Source organism: Salvelinus sp. IW2-2015, linkage group LG28 (genome assembly GCF_002910315.2).
Source record: "Salvelinus sp. IW2-2015 linkage group LG28, ASM291031v2, whole genome shotgun sequence".
Classification (NCBI taxonomy): domain Eukaryota; kingdom Metazoa; phylum Chordata; class Actinopteri; order Salmoniformes; family Salmonidae; genus Salvelinus; species Salvelinus sp. IW2-2015.
Genome location: NC_036868.1, coordinates 28018955 through 28039920, shown reverse-complemented (window position 1 = coordinate 28039920; position 20966 = coordinate 28018955). Strand labels below are relative to the sequence as shown.

Below are 20966 nucleotides of genomic sequence, written 5' to 3'. Positions count from 1 at the left end.
CCTCACACAGACGCACAGCTCCCCACACTGGAGGGACACAACTGGAAAACCCTGTACCAGACTAGACACCATATCCCTGTGTCGCTGTATTAAGGTATTGTTAGCTGGGCTGCAGCACAACTCAGGTAAGTAATGTTAACTAATACTGCAATACTGAGTCATGTTGCTAGTTAACAATCTTGATGCAATATTAAGTGGTAATGGAACGTGCCTAGCACAAGCACCTGCCTGTACATAGTGCTCAATAAATAAAATATAACCATTTGAAATTGACACTCCATTAAATCATAATGAATTATTAAATTCATCAAATGTAGCAATATGGCTGTCTAGCAGCTCAACATGTTGGTACACTGTACGTAGTGCTCTTGTAACTCACAAGCGGGTATCTATGGTTACACTATGTACTGAATACTCTGTTGTTCATTTTCTAGTGATAGGGATCTGCCTTGACTATGTCAAGTGAGGCACACACAAATTAAGTTGGACACCAACACTCCCAGATACAGAATTATCAGAATTTTATCCGCTGCAGACACCTTGGTAGGTTCTTCCTTGGGTCTTCAGCTCCTAATCTACAATGCATTCAGAAAGTATTCAGACCCCTTAATCTAAAATGGATTTAAAATGTTTTTCTCCCCCCTCAATCTACACACAATAACCCATTATGACAAAGCAAAAACAGGATTTTAGAAATGTTTGCAGATGTAAAAAAAAAATTTTTTTTTTTAAAGACATTTACATAAATATTCAGACCTTTTGCTCAGTATTTTGTTGAAGCACCTTTGGCAGCAATTGCAGCCTTGAGTCTTCTTGGGTATGACGCTATAAGCTTGGCACGCCTGTATGGAGAGTTTATCCCATTCATCTCTGCAGATCCTCTCAAGCTCTGTCAGGTTAGCTGCACAGCTATTTTCAGGTCTCTCCAGAGATGTTCGATAGGGCTCAAGTCCGGGCTCTGGCTGGGACACTCAAGGACATTCAGAGACTTGTCCCGAAGCAACTCCTGCGTGGTCCTGGCTATGTGCTTAGGGTCATTGTCGTGTGGGAAGGTAAACATTCGCCCCAGACTGAAGTACTGAGTGCTCTGGAGCAGGTTTTCATCAAGGATCTCTCTGTACTTTGCTCTGTTCACCCTCAATCTAGTCTCCCAGTCCCTGCCACTGAAAAACATCCCCACAGCATGATGCTGCCACCACCATGCTTCACCGTAGGGATGGTGCCAGGTTTCCTCCAGACGTGATGCCAGAGAATCTTGTCAGAGTCCTTTAGATGCCTTTTGGCAAACTCCAATTGGGCTGTCATGTGCCTTTTACTGAGTGGTTGCTTCCGTCTTGCCACTCTACCATAAAGGCCTGATTGGTGGAGTGCTGCAGAGATGGTTGTCCTTCTGGAAGGTTCTCCCATCTCCACAGAGATACTCTGGAACTGATCAGTGACCATCTGGTTCTGTCACCTCCCTGACCATGGACCTTCCCGCCCGATTGCTCAGTTTGGCCAGGCAGCCAGCTCTAGGAAGAGTCTTGGTGGTTCCAAACTTCTTCCACTTAAGAATGATGGAGGTCACTGTGTTCTTGGGGACCTTCAATGTCGCAGACATTTTTTGATACCCTTCCAAAGATCTGTGCCTTGACACAATCTTTTCTCAGAGATCTACGGACAATTCCTTCGACCTCATGGCCTGGTTTTTGCTCTGACACGCACTGTCAACTTATACAGACAGGTGTGTGCCTTCCCAAAAACCTGTTTCGCTTTGTCATTATGTGTTATTGTATGTAGATTGATGAGGAGCATGTTTTATTTAATGCATTTTAGAATAAGGCTGTAACGTAACAAAATGTGGAAGGTGTCTGAATACTTTCTGAATGCACTGTATGTGTACTGACTTCAGTCATTCCTAATCCACTAGAGGGGTGTGTAGAATAGCTGTTATAATGTGAGTGAGTCAGAGACAGCTTTCTATAGACTGTTGCTGTGGTCTCCTGCTGGTCTGGTATAAAAAGGTAGCAGCCCTGAGACAGACTGACAGACTGATTGAGGACATAATTGTGAATGTAGGAGAATTTCACGGTTAAGATCCGTGAAACCAAGAGCAAGATAGACGGCCAGGCAACAAATTAGGAGGCAGGGCAGGCTGGAGGCAACGAGGCTAAGGCCTTGACAGAGATGGAAACGTGTAGACACGTGCACACACAGACGCCTGTAAACAAACCTCAATCAGCCATGCCAATCAGTGCCTAAGTGGGCAAATCAACTGTGGCTGCAGAGCTTCAGGGCAGAGGCCCAGTCAGTCAGGCTGCTGCTGGGCATACTGCACACTGAACCAGCCACGCACACACCTGACATCACACATCACTATAGGGCAATTCCATGAGTAACAGATTTATGCCGAAACTCAGATTTCCCACTTTAAAATGTATGTCAAACAAAAACCAATGATTGCAAAGTTAAAAACCAAACAACTATTTCCTCTGGAAATTGTACAGCATTCTGTTACTGTGGAATTGTCCTATATATCAAACAACAGATGGATAGATGGGCCGCTGACAAAAATGCAACAAAATGGCATCTTACAAAATAACGCTGTGAAGAGCCAAAATATGGACCATGGATGGAGAGCTGGCGAAGGACAAAAGACAGAAATGTTGGTAAAGTTTCACGTTTTTAAATGTGTCTTGCACAAGTACAGTGAAATGCCTTTCTTGCGAACTCTAAACACAAAAATGCAGTAATCCATGACAATGTAAAACAAAAAAATAACAAAAACAGACAAAATAAAAAGCATAGTAAACTCAGCAAAAAAAGAAACGACTTCCCACTGTCAACTGCGTTTATTTTCAGAAAACTTAACATGTGTAAATATTTGTATGAACATAAGATTCAACAACAAACTGAACAAGTTCCACAGACATGTGACTAACAGAAATTGAATGTGAATGTGCCCCTAAACAAAGGGGGGGGGGTCAAAATCAAAAGTAACAGTCTGTATCTGGTGTGGCCACCAGCTGCATTAAGTACTGCAGTGCATCTCCTCCTCATGGACTGCACCAGATTTACCAGTTCTTGCTGTGAGATGTTACCCCACTCTTCCACCAAGGCACCTGCAAGTTGGGGGGGGAATGGCCCTAGCCCTCACCCTCCGATCCAACAGGTCCCAGACGTGCTCAACTGGATTGAGATCCGGGCTCTTCGCAGGCCATGGCAGAATACTGATATTCCTGTCTTGCAGGAAATCACGCAAAGATCGAGCAGTATGGCTGGTGGCATTGTCATGCTGGAGTGTCATGTCAGGATCAGCCTGCAGGAAGGGTACCACATGAGGGAGGAGGAAGTCTTCCTTGTAATGCACAGCGTTGAGATTGCCTGCAATGACAACAAGCTCAGTCCAATGATGCTGTGACACACCGCCCCAGACCATGAAGGACCGTCCACCTCCAAATCGATCCCACTCCAGAGTACAGGCCTCGGTGTAACGCTCATTCCTTCAACGATAAACGCAAATCCGACCATCACCCCTGGTTAGACAAAACCGCGACTCGTCAGTGAAGAGCACTTTTTGCCAGTCCTGTCTGGTCCAGCAACGGTGGGTTTGTGCCCATAGGTGACGTTGTTGCCAGTGATGTCTGGTGAGGACCTGCCTTGCAACAGGCCTACAAGCCCTCAGTCCAGCCTCTCTCAGCCTATTGCGGACAGTCTGAGCACTGATGAAGGGATTGTGCGTACCTGGTGTAACTCGGGCAGTTGTTGCCATCCTGTACCGGTCCTGCAGGTGTGATGTTCGGATGTACCGATCCTGTGCAGYTGTTGTTACACGTGGTCTGCCACTGCGACGGCAATCAGCTGTCCATCCTGTCTCCCTGTAGCGCTGTCTTAGGAGTCTCACAGTACAGACACCGCAATCTATTGCCCTGGCCACATCTGCAGTCCTCATTCCTCCTTGCAGCATGCCTAAGGCACGTTCACGCAGATGAGCAGGGACCCTGGGCATCTTTCTTTTGATGTTTTTCCAGAGTCAGTAGAAAGGCCTCTTTAGTGTCCTAAGTTTACATAACTGACCTTAATTGCCTACTGTCTGTAAGCTGTTAGTGTCTTAATGACCGTTCCACAGGTGCATGTTCATTAAGTTCATTGACAAGCATGGGAAACAGTGTTTAAACCCTTTACAAAGAAGATCTGTGAAGTTATTTGGATTTTTACGAATTATCTTTGAAAGACAGGGTCCTGAAAAAAGGAAGTTTCTTTTTTGGCTGAGTTTATATACAGTAACATATTTACAATGTGCAGGGATACTGGATTGATAGAGGTAGATATGTACAGTGGTAAGTTGACTAGGCATCAGGATATATGATAAACAGAGTTGCAGCGGTATACGTGGATGGGGGCGTGCTCGCCCCCTTGTAGTCCACTATCAGCTACTTGTCCTTACTGACGTTGAGGGAGAGGTTGTTGTTCGGGCACCACACTGCCAGGTCACGGACCTCCTCCCTATAGGCCACGTATCAAACTCATTCCTCGGAGGGCTGAGTGTCTGCGGGTTTACGCTCCACCTTTGTTTTTGATTTATGAATTAAGGTCACTAATTAGTAAGAAACTCCCCACCTGGTTGTCTAGGTCTTAATTGAAAAGAAAAAACAAAAACCGGCAGACACTAGGCCCTCCATGGAATGAGTTTGACACCCCTGCTGTAGGCTGTCTCATCGTCGCCGGTGATCGGGCCTCTGATCGTCTTGCCGGAAAACTTGGTGTTAGTGGCGCATGTCCACACAGTCGTGAGTAAACAGGGAATACAGGAGGGGACTAAGCGCACAACCCTGTGTTAAGGGTCAGTGTGGCAGAGGTGATGTTGCCTACCCTCACCACCTGGGGTTGGCCTGTCAGGAAGTCCAGGATCCAGTTGGAGGGAGGTGTTCAGTCCCAGGAACCTAAGCTTGGTGATGAGCTTGGAGGGGAGTATGGTGTTCGGATCCAGTTGGAGAGGGAGGTGTTCAGGCCCAGGATCCTAAGCTTGGTGATGAGCTTGGAGGGGAGTATGGTGTTGAACGCTGAGATGTAGTCAATGAACAGCATTCTCAAAGGTATTTCTCTTATTTAGGTGGGTGAGGGCAGTGTTGAGTGCAATTGAGATTGTGTCGTCTATGGATCTGTTGGGGCGGTATGCAAATCAGAGTGGGTCTAGGGTGTCTGGGATGGAGTTGACGTGTGCCATAACCAGCCTCGCAAGCACAACATGTGGGAGTTATTTAATTTTACTGACGGATGGCCACCACCAGACAGACCTACTGTACATGTCAAGGTTTCCGTTCGCTGGTAATAACTGGCTTTGTCACTACAAAAATGTAAATGCCGATAAATAAAATTTGGTGCCTGTCTATTGTCCCGGGGAACAAAAAATCCCATTGCGAAATAGTGCCAACTGTCAAGTTTGGTGGAGGAGGAATAATGGTCTAGGGCTGATTTTCATGGTTCGGGCTAGGCCCCTTCCTTGCAGTGAAGGGAAATCTTAACACTACAGCATACAATGATGTTTTAGACGATTCTATATTTTTTACTGGTCCCACGTGGGAATCAAACCCACAACCCTGGCGTTGCAAGCGCCATGCTCTACTAACTAAGCCACACAGGACATTCTGTGCTTCCAACTTTGTGGCAACAGTTTGGGGAAGGCATAAAGTGAGGTCCATACAGAGATTGGTGTGGAAGAACTTGACTGGTCTGCAGAGACCTGACCTCAACACCATCAAACACCTTTGGGATGAATTGGAATGCCGACTGCAAGCCAGGCCTAATCGCTCAACATCAGTGCCCAACCTCACTAATGGTAGTATGGAAGCAAGTCCCCGCAGCAATGTTCCAACATGTAGTGGGAAGCCTTCCCCGAAGAGTGGAGGCTGTTATAGCAGCAAAGGGGGGGACCAACTCCATATTAATTCCCAAATTTCAGATATGTCCGGTAAATTAAAATGCTGCCGGTCAAATGTCGGGCACCACATTTTCATAACGGAAACCCCGGTACACCAACAGACAGACTTACTGTACTACCATATGTCCAGCTAGAGAGCAAATGAAAGACCACCTGTGAGACGGCAGTGAGAAATCTTTAGAGCTGAGGTTAAAGTCCTGTCATGTTTTAATGCTGTTTTGATGAGAAATCAGCTGGCCCAGCCATACTGGAAGGATATTACTATATTATAAATGGCTTAACAACACTGGGTGTGTAAATGGCTGAGTGTGTGTGCGTGCGGGAGTATAAATATCCCTCATTTCATCCACCAATATTTCAACCACTCAGATAAGACTCTCCTGCTGTTTCTGTACACCCATTAGTGGTTCATAGTATTCTGTTGAACCCCTTACACATAGTTTCCCCTCTACCACTGCTTTCCCGGTTCATCTGAGTGCCCCGATAACAGACAGAACCTTTTGACAGTTTCAGACAGAGAAAGTTGTAGATAATGGACACTGGCTGAGGGTCTCCGAACACACACGTCACTGCTTTGTTTGGCTGTAAACGCTAAGATACACTGCTAGGTCTGTAATTACGAGCTGCGACTGGAGGCAGAGGAATCAAATGCGTTTCCATTACAGGGCTCAGTATTCCAGCCAGCCAGCCTTAATGACACAGCATGGCAGCGTTACGGAGACATATCAAATTAGATGATTCCATTTGAGGGATCGATGTTACATGGAGAGAGTGTCGGTGTGTGTGTGTTGTTGCGTTGAGAGCGGCTTCACAGTGTGTGTGTGTGTGTGTGTGTGTGTGTGTGTGTGTCATTGCATTGAGAAAGGCTTGGGAGATCCATTCAGTTCTGTAATGAGCAGCAGCAGTCTGTTCCATTACATTCTGTAATGTTATTTTGATTGCTCAATTTAATCTCCCCAGCCCAGCATCAAGACCGTGTGTGGAGAGCAGCAGAAGATAAAGCCATTTTACCACTGCCATTCACATCTCCTCATAGGCCCTTCAGTCTCATTGTTGTACTGCCGTGGATGGAAGTCTTGCTTTCTGATCAAAGGGATTTTACCCACTAATCAATAATCAAGTTTGACATTAAACTGTCCTTTACAGCTCAGGACAGTTACACACACAGGGATATACAGACAATAGCCATCCTTCTGGCTATTGGGACATCTATGCACAAGGGACATCTATGCACAAGGGACATCTATGCACAAGGGACATCTATGCACAAGGCTCTATTGAAAAAGCTAGTCGATGTAACCTAACATACAAGACACTTCATGAAATAACTTCAATATAAGTATAGCCAACAGAGCACCTGCAAACATGTTTCAGCATAGTTTCCGTTACTGCTACACTAGCAGCATCCAAAGCTCAAGCCACTATCAGTTGTTTCCACTCCAGACACGTGTCAGTGTTCTACCTCTCTACATGGTCCAGGTTTCCTGACACACCCAGACCTCCGATGGTATAGAGTTTCCCATCGTAGACCAGACTGTTGTGTCTGCAGCGAGGCACCGTCATACGAGACACCAGGTTCCAGTTGTCCAATAGAGACATGTAGCACCACACGTCAGCTACCATCACCCCCGACTCTGTCCCACCTGAAACACACACATAAAATACACACGTCAGCTACCATCACCCCCGACTCTGTCCCACCTGAAACACACACATAGAATACACACATCAGTTACCATCACCCCCGACTCTGTCCCACTTGAAACACACACACACACACACTCGTCAGCTACCATCACACCGACTAACACAGACTAAATAAAATGCATATACAATTTAACCAATGTTAAAAATATCCAGATCGATTATTTCTTTTACTGGTTTACAATAAGTCATTTTGGAATCGTTATGACCTGGGGGCAAATGTAACAAGGCACCACCAAGACACCATGCCTGTATATTCACCCTTATTTCTACCCCTCACTGTTACAATGCATTACCTAGCTAGGTATGAAAGCAGCAAACAGAGTGGACATTCAATCCATTATCTGGAGGAACACAGAGTCCTCAGCCCTGGTTAGTACTACTGCACACTGATGATGTCCCCACTGAGCGTCCCCACTGAGCGCCTGCCTCCCCACAGACACACACAGGCCAGGTCCATGGGAAATGAGAGAGGGGAGAAAATTCTCTCAGCGTTTCTAGTGTTCTGTTTCACAGTCCAACATAAAGGTCTACCTCTGTATAGGAGATGTACACAAATGGAGACTGGACGAGAACAGAGACCTCTGGAGGAATATAGTACAGAGAACAGAGACCTCTGGAGGAATATAGTACAGAGGACAGAACAGAGACCTCTGGAGGAATATCGTACCGGCGGACAGAACGAGACCTCTGGAGGAATATAGTAAGAGAACAGAGACCTCTGGAGGATATAGTACAGAGGACAGAACGAGACCTCTGGAGGAATATAGTACGGCGGACAGAACAGAGACCTCTGGAGGAATATAGTACAGAGGAGAGACAGAGACCTCTGGAGAATATAGTACGGCAAGACAGAACAGAGACCTCTGGAGGAATATAGTACGAAGAACAAGAGACTCTGGAGGAATATAGTACAGAGGACAGAACAGAGACTCTGGAGGAATATAGTACGGCGGACAGAACAGAGACCTCTGGAGGAATATAGTACAGAGGAGAGAACAGAGACCTCTGGAGAATATAGTACGGCGGACGAACAGAGACCTCTGGAGGAATATAGTACAGAGGACAGAGACCTCTGGAGAATATAGTACAGAGGAGAGAACAGAGACTCTGGAGGAATATAGTACAGAGGAGAGAACAGAGACCTCTGGATGAATATAGTACGGCGGACAGAACAGAGACCTCTGGAGGAATATAGTACAGAGGAGACAGAGACCTCTGGAGGAATATAGTACAGAGGAGAGAACAGAGACCTCTGGAGGAATATAGTACAGAGGACAGAGACCTCTGGAGGAATATAGGGGAACAATAATATGAAGATCATTTTAAAACTTTACACTGGATGTATGGATAAACAGATATAGTGTATGTGTGTAACGGTCCACGTCGTTAGCCCACCTGACAGGTAGATGTTGTCCCCAGCTGAGATGACGCTGAAGAACTCTCTGTCGTAGAAGGGCAGGCTGGCCAATGGGAACCACTTACTGTTCTGAGGGTTAAAACACGTCACCGCCGTCAGAGACCGCTGGTTCATACCGATGGCCTGGCGACCACCGATTAACACTATCACCTCCGCCACACCTAGAGGGACAGAGGGAGAGGAGAGAAGGGAGGGAGGGGGAGAGAAGGGGTGGGGGGAGACAGAGAAACTCATAAAACAAGTGTTTGCAGAACCTATCATACGGTGAGGTTGCTGTTTTTGTGCGTTAGAGCAGTGTTTCTGTTAAAAGGACCCGCCAGCCTATTTAATTGGTTTGGAGCAGCAACTGTCAGAGGTTCAGGTGCAATAATTGGTAGTATTTATTTACAATGAAATGTAAATAGTGATAGCACAGTTAGGATCCTGCGATAGCATAGGAACTAGTGACATAGTTGGGTTCAAGCAATGTTTGTAACAAACAATTAGTCCATTTGTGTGGGGAGAAATATGACATGTGATAGATCACAGGCAAATCAGTTTGAGAAATGGGCGGTGGTTATTGTAGCCTCGGAAGTGGGAAGCCCAGGTTTGTCACGTACTAAACAGGATTTTGGAAGGTTGTGACCTATGATTGTGGACAATTCCTTTTGGGTGATGGACATGGCTCTAATTAGTCTACAGACGGCACCAAACTTGGCTTCAGATGGTTTTCAATTTAGCAGCCTGCAGGCCTTGTTTATTGTTATTTCCAATTCAATAGCCTCTCAGGGATATGCAAAACCAAAATGCAAACTGACAAAGTTTCCTCTTGGTGCAGGAAAGTGTAGTGTGTAAAGTGGGAAATATAACTCAATTATCTAGACAGCTCTCTCTGCCATCTGTTAGGCTGCAGCGGCACTCTACTCTCCAGTCCCATACAGATAACTCTCTTGTCTGCATCCCTCCTTCAGTCTCTACCTCCATTGCCACAGAAAACACTTTTCTCCCACTATCTCTACCCCCCAACCCTCTTCTGCCCCCTCTACTCCATTCCCATAGATGCACATCACTTCTCTCTCTGTGCTAGTGAGACTCACAGCATGGCCTCAAACCCTTACTAAATCAATACGCTAAATCAATGTGTGGATATTCAAGAACAGCAGCACTGCAAACACAACAGCATTTTAATTCTGGGTCTCATCTAATTCAGAGCAGCACCTCCATTCACCTGTGTGTGTGTTTTGATCAGAGCTCTCAGCCAGTATAAGTATTCTCTCCATGTTCAGTGCTCAACCATGGTGTTCAGTACACTACTGGTGCCTCATCTCTCACACACTGTTGGCATACGCGGTATAAAGATGCTAGTGATGTGTAGTGTGTGTGTTTGTGGTTGCGTGTGGCAGTATACGCTGTATAAAGATGCTAGTGATGTGTATGTTTGTGGTTGCATGTGTGTTTGTGTGTGGCAGCATATGCTGTATAAAAACACCAGTGATCCAAAACACAAACACACTGGCTGTCTGCCACATGTATCTCCAGGCCTCTTAGTCTTCAACAGCAGTTTGATAGAGGGAGGGAGGGAGAAAGGGAAAGCCAAAGAGAAGGAAAGAGATCTATTCCTCAATCATTCCATAGCTAGGATTCTAACCGCTGGCTCATCTTCCTGGATCAATACTCCTTCTCCTCCCTCGTTCCCCTGACAACCACCATCCACCACTCCTTTTCTTCCTTCACCATCCTTCCATCCCTTTAAACACTGCGGTCATCTTTTAACTAAAGCTGCTCTCCAGCTTTCCTTATTTTCTCTTTTCCTGTCTTTCTCCAGGGCTGTTAAAATACAGCGAGAGCTTTTGATAGAAAAGGAGAGGAGAACAGAAGGCTTTAGTGGGATGAGCAGAGAGAAGAGGTAAATGCTGCCTCAGCCACAGCTGACACTGGGATAGGATGGATGGAAACATGCACTGCTTCTTCCAAAGATTGAGGGCAGTTTAATCACAAAAATGGGCCACAAATGTGCTAGAGCTTTACCAAATATTAATATGTAACTACAAAGATAAGGGTGAATGAACACTGACTGATTATTAAAGCAGAGGAATAGTGATAATATATAGGAAGATGAGCAGTATAAAAAGATTTACCGCTGAGTGCAGTGGTATTCAGTGGCAACATTACAACCATCAGGTACCAACTACAGCACAACTTCAGCTGACACACTGCTCATATACAGTACAATATTGCTGAATGTGTGATTCTCAGTCCTGAGGTAAATGCCAACCATGTATCTCGACACAGAACATATACAAGAAACATACATAATGTGTTGGTTGAATGCATGTGTGTTTAGATCCTTGTTCTCTCTACATCATCATGCATCATAACAACATGAAGGTTCATACATACCAGGGATGGTGGAGTAACTGCCAAGATAAGCGACTCATCTTTTTATTTTTCAATTGCAGAATGTTTTGTTAGTGAACATGACATCTGAATGGGAGGTGGGATACCTCTGTCACCTGCTCTTAGAGGTCAAACAGAGACACTTCTCCACTTGTTAGGGAAGTGAAAAAAAGGCTTCAAAAGAAAGAAAAAAAACTGAAGGAATGTTATTTTTTTCTCGCTTTCTCTACCTACCCCTGTCTTTGTCCTTGGCTCTCTCTTGCTCCATATCTCCCTCTCTGTCCTCTGGTAGAGTAACTAGAAACTGTTCATACGTAGCAGATCCAAACATGGAGCCAAAACGTCCTCTGAGGGTTGTGAGACAGCCAGGGTGAAAGTGAATCCAGCCAGTGGTGGATCACATCACATCACGGGTAGAGCTGCTAGACGCGTGTGAGCATGCAGTACATTCTCCTTGACAACAGATCCACACAGGGGCTGATGTCATTCAGCTGCTGAAACAGTGGGGGAAGAGGAAGGATGTATGGAGGGATGGAGAGATAACTGAGATGCTGACAGCTTGTGTTCTCTCCCGTGTCGTGACCATGAGAGGAAAGGAGGAGAGGTGAGGGGCGAGAACTCTGGCAGGTTAGCTGCCCACCTGCTGAGCCTAGCTTCCACGGAACACACACCACAGCCACTACCTCCTAATGACTCCTATCCCTGACACCAGCATGCTCCCTACTGTTCACACACACACTCCCTGTCATTTACATCACAGCAGGACTAAGTAAGGGTTCCTCCTCCACACGCCATAGGTTCTTACACACAAATGTCTCTCGGGGAGCTTTTATTTCCTGTACACACACCTTTGCTGCACCAGTCCAGTTTCCTCTATCTCCCGCTTTCTCAATTAAATTTAATTCAAATCTACTTTATTGACATGGAAAGCAAAACCTTTACATTGTCAAAGTAAACATGACAACAACGGTCCAACAAGACAGCACTATACAGGAATATACTAGACTGTTAGTAAAAAATCAATAATGATCATGTTCAGTGGTAATAATATTAACAGCAATTACAACCAATAATAATAATAATGAGAATTGTAAAAATACAGTTAATACTGGTTCTAGGTTTAACCTGACTTCTAGAAAAGGCATAGTAATGACTAGTAACAGTATGGAAAAGCCAGAACAGAACAATAGGTCAAATATTAATGACAGTTTTTTACTTAGGTTGTGACAGGAGGATAAAACACAGCATTTTTATTTAGATATGCATTTAAGTTAATCGTTTAGGTTTTCACATTTATCTTATAATTTTGGGTAAGATTGTATTTCTATGACTAAATATCTTTCACAATTGAACTGAAAATACAGCTCCGTCTGTACCTCTCCTCTCTGCGTTTCTCCTTGTTCTACTCCCTACTCTGACCCTTCCTCTTTTTACCCAATGGCTAAACCCTGCTCTCTCCGTCTATCCCTCTCACCTCAGCCCCGCTTCCTGTTGTAGTTTTTATTTAATCTTCTCCCACATCTCAATCTCTTATATTTCTTTACTCAGTTCAATCTTGTTCTCTCCCATTGCCCTCGTCTTCTTGGACCCTCTTTTTCCCCTTAATCTCACTCATACCTCAGTCTATCACTAAGACCCACTCTCACCTTTTCCCCTCCGCCCAATCGCTCCCTCTCCTCCTCCCTCTCTAACCTTATGGTCTCTCTCCCAGGGGGGTAATATGGTTTGGTGAGGATCGGGAGGCCAGGGGCCTCAGAGTGTGTGGCCCCAGTTGTGAGAGTATTCTGGCATAGAATCAGGTAGTGTGTGTTTGAGTCTGTGTGTGCGCTCTAAGGGTATTCTCATGGTGTGTGTGTGTATTAGTGTGTGTGTTTGTGGCCTGCTGTGAGGGGACTAGCCAGGTTGAGTGACAGTCACAATGGGACAGGGACTCTGCACTAGCAAGCTCTCTGCCAGCCCACACACACACACACGCTTGCACGCACTCCATGCCAAATGTGACCGTTTGACCTACCTAAGACTACCCACAGCTTCAGATTCATACAATCTCACACTCATCCAGGCTGCTAATGTGAAAATCATTCCATATGCAGATTTGATCTGTGTGCATGTATGTGTGGTGTGGGCAAACTGCATATTCTAGCTCTGGGTAGACACTGAGTTAAGTCAGTCAGCCAGCCAGTATCCATCTTGTATCCAACCACAGTACCAACTTCAGTGGGTTGAGTCACTGACGTGATCTTCCTGTCTGGGTTGGCGCCCCCCCTTGGGTTGTGCCGTGGCGGAGATCTTTGTGGGCTATACTCGGCCTTGTCTCAGGATGGTAAGTTGGTGGTTGAAGATATCCCTCTAGTGGTGTGGGGGCTGTGCTTTAGCAAAGTAGGTGGGGTTATATCCTGCCTGTTTGGCCCTGTCCGGGGGTATCATCGGATGGGGCCACAGTGTCTCCTGACCCCTCCTGTCTCAGCCTCCAGTATTTATGCTGCAGTAGTTTATGTGTCGGGGGGCTAGGGTCAGTTGGTTATATCTGGAGTACTTCTCCTGTCTTATCCGGTGTCCTGTGTGAATTTAAGTATGCTCTCTCTAATTCTCTCCTTCTCTCTTTCTTTCTCTCTCTCGGAGGACCTGAGCCCTATGACCATGCCTCAGGACTACCTGGCATGATGACTCCTTGCTGTCCTCAGTCCACCTGGCCGTGATGCTGCTCCAGTTTCAACTGTTCTGCCTGCGGCTATGGAGCCCTGACCTATTCACCGGACGTGCCACCTGTCCCAGACCTGCTGTTTTCAACTCTCTAGAGACAGCAGGAGTGGTAGAGATACTCTTAATGATCGGCTATGAAAAGCCAACTGACATTTACTCCTGAGGTGCTAACTTGTTGCACCCTCGACAACTACTGTGATTATTATTATTTGACCATGCTGGTCATTTATGAACATTTGAACATCTTGGCCATGTTCTGTAATAATCTCCACCCGGCACAGCCAGAAGAGGACTGGCCACCCCTCATAGCCTGGTTCCTCTCTAGGTTTCTTCCTAGGTGTTGGCCTTTCTAGGGAGTTTATCCTAGCCACCGTGCTTCTACACCTGCATTGCTTGCTGTTTGGGGTTTTAGGCTGGGTTTCTGTACAGCACTTTGAGATATCAGCTGATGTAAGAAGGGCTATATAAATAAATTTGAGTTGATCCTGATCATGCAACACCATGGCTTAACTTGGTAAGTGGTCAGAAAGCTGTCGTCATGACAACAGCCATGGGTTTTATATTCATTGGACATATTTAGACCCGAGGTCACACTACCATTTTAATGTATGACGTGATATTTATGTATTTGTTCAACATTTCACCAATAAGACGAGAAACAAACATCTCCACCTAAATATTTCATTTGACGCTCTACTACATCTTTCCACATTACAAAGAAAGAGATATTATTATGATATGCTGAAGAAATTTCGCAAGCTTTGGCTTCATAGTGTGTGTGTGTGACTCAGCCATTCTCAAGCAGTGCGGACCATGCTGCATTCCTCTTTAGAGTAACACAAAGTAATCTCACACTACATTGGTTCTTTAAAACAAACCAGCCTGAATAATCACTCAAACGAGGCACTGGACACTTACACAAGCATGCCCTCCCGCCCGCCCACGCTTGCACACAAATGTGACCCGATTCAGGAAACTAGGCGTATGTCGCAAGTCACGACTTCACAGGAGAGCTGTTTCAATGTTTAAAAAACTTTTTTTTTTAGCAAAATGTATTTTGGGCAGAAATGCCTTTTCAAACGTGAACTTTCATGTGCCTTAATATCAAACTTGTATGCCATCTGTAAATACAAATACAATTGTTAAATTACGAGCCCAGTTTGTTTAGCCACAGAAAAAGGTAGCAACCTTCCCGCTAGCCATGATCGCCTGAGATAATGACATGAGAGATGAGTTCAGATTGGTTTACCATAAAGCACGCGTCTGTCTATTGGAGCTGGTCAGTATGTTTTGGTAATCGTGTCGAACGTGGCTTTATTTTTATTTTTTATGCATAGTAAACCTGAATAAACCTACTGTCAAGTTAAAGTGTACTGTTAGCTAGCTAATGTTAGCTGGCTGGCTCGCTAGCTAAAGTTGTGTATGCTCTCCACTTTCTAGAGGACCGAGTTTTGAAACCAGTGGAATTTGAGTACGATAGCTAAGGAGATGGAGAAAACACCAGTCTGGATTACATCGTCAAACTAAGGCAACCATGCATGGCATCAGACAGGAGACGCATCCAACCATGATATATACTGGTAAGATTTTCAGATATTACACATTTCTAATTTTGACAGAAAGTGGTTTCATTTCAAGTGTACTGTTAGCTAGCTAACGTTAGCTGGCTGGGTCACTAGCTAACGTTACATGTATGATCTTATTCTTAGTAGCTATCTCAGACATTTGCTTGACTAATTATAGACATAGAACCGGGTTGGTTAGCTACCTGCAGATTCATGCGTCATGCGAGTAGTCGCATTCCGCTTTCCGCTCCGCTTCGCATTCCGCTTCACAGGTAGTATTACCATTTCATTTTCATTACAGTACAACGGTTTGATTTGTTTGAGCTTAGCTAGCTACATAGCCGTCTTTGTATCAAAGATAATTGTGTAGTTATTGAGGTTCGCTAGCCAGCTATTTTCGTCGTAACGTAACGTAGTCAACACTGCTAGCTAGCCAGCTAGCCACCGAATAGCAGCACTGCAGAAACGATTACATTACAACGGAACGACTCGATTAGTGTAGTGTTAGCTAGCTACATAGTTGTCTTTGCGATCTTTGTATCTAAGATAATTGTGTAGCTTAGAGTAGTTTAGAGTAATTATTCGGTTAGCTAGCCAGCTATTTTCGTCCGCCGCGCTGCCGTTCTCCTACCTAGTCAACACTGCTAGCTAACACTGCTAACAAAGTAATCTCAACCTCCATTGGTTCTTAAAACAAACCAGCCTGAAATCACTCAAACGAGGCACTGGACACTTACACAAGCATGCCCTCCCGCCCGCCACGCTTGCCACACAATGTGACCCGATTCAGGAACACTAGGCGTATGTCGCAAGTCACGACTTCACAGGAGAGCTGTTTCAATGTTTAAAAACTTTTTTTTTTAGCAAAATGTATTTTGGGCAGAAATGCCTTTTCAAACGTGAACTTTCATGTGCTTAATATCAAACTTGTATGCCATTGTAAATACAAATACAATTGTTAAATTACGAGCCCAGTTTGTTTAGCCACAGAAAAAGGTAGCAACCTTCCGCTAGCCATGATCGCTGAGATAATGACATGAGAGATGAGTTCAGATTGGTTTACCATAAAGCACAGCGTCTGTCTATTGAGCGGTCATATGTTTTGGTAATCGTGTCGAACGTGGCTTTATTTTTATTTTTTTATGCATAGTAAACCTGAATAAACCTACTGTCAAGTTAAAGTGTACTGTTAGCTAGCTAATGTTAGCTGGCTGGCTCGCTAGCTAAAGTGTGTATGTCTCCACTTTCTAGAGGACCGAGTTTTGAACCAGTGGAATTTGAGTACGATAGCTAAGGAGATGGAGAAAACACCAGTCTGGATTACATCGTCAAACTAAGGCAACCATGCATGGCATCAGACAGGAGAACGCATCCAACCATGATATATACTGGTAAGATTTCAATATTCACATTTCTAATTTTGACAGAAAGTGGTTTCATTTCAAAGTGTACTGTTAGCTAGCTAACGTTAGCTGGCTGGGTCACTAGCTAACGTTACATGTATGATCTTTATTCTTAGTAGCTATCTCAGACATTTGCTTGACTAATTATAGACATAGAACCGGGTTGGTTAGCTACCTGCAGATTCATGCGTCATGCGAGTAGTCGCATTCCGCTTTCCGCTCCGCTTCGCATTCCGCTTCACAGGTAGTATTACCATTTCATTTTCATTACAGTACAACGGTTTGATTTTGTTGAGCTTAGCTAGCTACATAGCCGTCTTGTATCAAAGATAATTGTGTAGTTATTGAGGTTCGCTAGCCAGCTTTTCGTCGTAACGTAAACGTAGTCAACACTGCTAGCTAGCCAGCTAGCCACCGAATAGCGCACTGAGAAACGTTCACATTACAACGGAACGACTCGATTAGTGTAGTGTTAGCTAGCTACATAGTTGTCTTTGCGATCTTTGTATCTAAGTAATTGTGTAGCTTAGAGTAGTTTAGAGTAATTATTCGTTAGCTAGCCAGCTATTTTCGTCCGCCGCGCTGCGTTCTCCTACCTAGTCAACACTGCTAGCTAACACTGCTAGCGAGCCAACTTTCTACCGAATAGCAGCACTGTAGAACTCACATTACAACTTACATTACAATGGAACGACTTGATTAGCGGTAGTGTTAGCTAGCTACATAGTTGTCTTTTGCTGTCTTGTATCCAAGATAATTGTGTAGTTTGAGAAATTGTCGAGGTTACCTAGCCAGTTAGAGGTTACCTCCAGCTACACTTTCAAACAAAGTCAACAACGCAGCCACTGCTAGCCAGCCTACTTCACCGCAGCAGTACTATATCATTTTAGTCAATAAGATTTTATTTTTGCAACGTAAGCTTAACTTTCTGAACATTCGAGACGTGTAGTCACTTGTCATTCTAATCTCCTTGCATTAGCGTAGCCTCTTCTGTAGCCTGTCAACTATGTGGTCTGTCATCCTCTTCTCTCCTCTCTGCACAGACCATACAAACGCTTCACACCCGCGTGGCCGCCGCAACTCTAACCTGGTGGTTCCAGCGCGCACGACCCACGTGGAGTTCCAGTCTCCGGCAGCCTCTGGAACTGCCGATCTGCGGCCAACAAGGCAGAGTTCATCTCAGCCTGTGCGTCCCTCCAGTCCCTCGACTTCTTGGCACTGACGGAAACATGGATTACCACTGATAACACTGCTACTCTCACTGCTCTTCCTCGTCTGCCCACGGTGTTCTCGCACACCCCGAGACTTCTGGTCAGCGGGTGGTGGCACTGGGATCCTCATCTCTCCCACATGGACATCTCTTCTTCCCCCTAACCTCTGTCTATCGCCTCCTTTGAATTCCATGCTGTCACAGTTACCAGCCCTTCAAGCTTAACATCCTTATCATTTATCGCCCTCCAGGTTCCTTGGAGAGTTCATCAATGAGCTTGACGCCCTGAATATTCCTTTCAGGATGGCTCACCTCTCACAGTTCTGGGTGACTTAACCTCCCCACGCTACCTTTGACTCCATTCCTCTCTGCCTCCTTCCACCCTCTCCTCTTTTCCCTCACCCTCTCCCCCTACTCACAAGGCAGGCAATACGCTTGAACCTCATCTTTACTAGACTGTCTTCCACTAATCTCATTTGCAACTCCCTCACGTCTCCGACCACTACCTTGTATCTTTTCCCTCTCGCTCTCATCCAACCTTCCCACACTGCCCCTACTCGGATGGTATCGCGCCGTCCAACCTTCGCTCTCTCTCCCCCGCTACTCTCTCCTCTCCCTCTATCATCTCTTCCCTCTGCTCAAACCTTCTCCAACCTATCTCCTGATTCTGCCTCCTCAACCCTCCTCTCCTCCCTTTCTGCATCCTTTGACTCTCTATGTCCCCTATCCTCCAGGCCGGCTCGGTCCCTCCCTCCTGCTCCGTGGCTCGACGACTCACTGCGAGCTCACAGAACAGGCTCCGGGCAGCCGACGGAAATGGAGGAAACTCGCCTCCCTGCGGACCTGGCATCCTTTCACTCCCTCCTCTCTACATTCTCCTCTTCTGTCTCTGCTGCTAAAGCCACTTCTACACTCTAAATTCCAAGCATCTGCCCTAACGCCTAGAACTTTTGCCCCTCTCCTCCCTCCTGAATCTTCCTCCCCTCTCCCTCTCTGCAGATGACTTCGTCAACCATTTTGAAAGAAGGTCGACCATCCGATCCTCGTTTGCTAAGTCAAACGACACCGCTGGTTCTTGCTACAACTGCCTACCCTGTGCTTTGACCTCTTCTCCCCCCTCTCTCCAGATGAAATCTCGGCGTCTTGTGACGCCGGCCGCCCAACAACCTGCCCGCTTGACCTATCCCTCCTCTCTTTCCAGACCATTTCCGGAGACCTTCTCCCTTACCTCACCCCGCTCATCAACTCATCCTTGACGCTGGCTACGTCCCTTCCGTCTTCAAGAGAGCGAGAGTTGCACCCCTTCTGAAAAAACCTACACTCGATCCCTCCGATGTCAACAACTACAGACCAGTATCCCTTCTTTCTTCTCTCAAACTCTTGAACGTGCCGCCTTGGCCAGCTCTCCTGCTATCATCTCTCAGATGACCTTTCTTGATCCAAATCAGTCAGGTTTCAAGACTATTCATTCAACTGAGACTGCTCTTCTCTGTGTCACGGAGGCGCTCCGCACTGCTAAAGCTAATCTCTCTCTCCTCTGCTCTCATCCTTCTAACCTATCGCTGCTTTGATACTGTGAACCATCAGATCCTCCTCTCCACCCCTCTCCGAACTGGGATCTCCGGCGCGGGCCCACGCTTGGATTGCGTCCTACCTGACAGGTCGCTCCTACCAGGTGGCGTGGCGAGAATCTGTCTCCGCACCACGTGCTCTCACCACTGGTGTCCCCAGGGCTCTGTTCTAGGCCCCTCTCCTATTCCGCTATACACCAAGTCACTTGCTCTGTCATATCCTCACATGGTCTCCTATCATTGCTATGCAGACGACACACAATTAATCTTCTCTTTCCCCCTCTGATAACCAGGTGGCGAATCCGCTCTCTGCATGTCTGCAGACATACCAGTGTGGAGACGGATCACCACCTCAAGCTGAACCTCGCAAGACGGAGCTGCTCTTCCTCCGGGGAAGGACTGCCCGTTCCATGATCTCGCCATCACGGTTGACAACTCCATCCTGTCCTCCTCCCAGAGTGCTAAGACCTTGGCGTGATCCTGGACAACACCCTGTCGTTCTCACTCAACAAAGGGTGACCCGTTCCTGTAGGTTCGCTCTACACATTCGCAGAGTACGACCTGCCTCACACAGGAAGCGGCGCAGGTCCTAATCCGCACTTGTCATCTCCCCTGGATTACTGCAACTCGCTGTTGGCTGGGCTCCCTGCCTGTGCTATTAAACCCCTACAACTCATCCAGAACGCGCAGCCCGTCTGGTGTTCAACCTCCCAAGTTCTCTCACGTCACCCGCTCTTCCGCTCTCTCCACTGGCTTCCAGTTGAAGCTCGCATCCGCTACAAGACCATGGTGCTTGCCTACGAGCTGTGAGGGAACGGCACCCCGTACCTTCAGGCTCTGATCAGGGCCCTACACCCAAACAAGGGCACTGCGTATCCCACCTCTGCGCATGCTCGCCTCCCTACCTCTGAGAAGTACAGTTCCCGCTCAGCCAAGTCAAAACTGTTCGCTGCCCTGGCACCCCAATGGTGGAAACAACTCCCTACGACGCCAGTCAGCGAGTCAATCACCACCTTCGGAGACACCTGAACCCCACCTCTTTAAGGAATACCTAGGATAGGATAAAGTAAATCTTCTAACCCTCCCCCTCAAGA

The 20966-nt window shown here is 46.2% G+C and overlaps 2 protein-coding genes across 2 annotated transcripts in view; both read right to left on the bottom strand.

The window, feature by feature from the left end:
* LOC111954292 (sphingosine-1-phosphate transporter MFSD2B-like) overlaps nt 1-20966 on the bottom strand; it is a 425204-nt gene that overhangs the window by 204817 nt on the left and 199421 nt on the right. The gene's annotated exons all lie outside the window — the stretch shown is intronic.
* LOC111954485 (kelch-like protein 29) overlaps nt 1-20966 on the bottom strand; it is a 147089-nt gene that overhangs the window by 22471 nt on the left and 103652 nt on the right. The window contains 2 exon segments of the mRNA XM_023974263.2: nt 7383-7563; nt 9023-9205. Coding sequence (XP_023830031.2) covers nt 7383-7563; nt 9023-9205 — 364 coding nt within the window.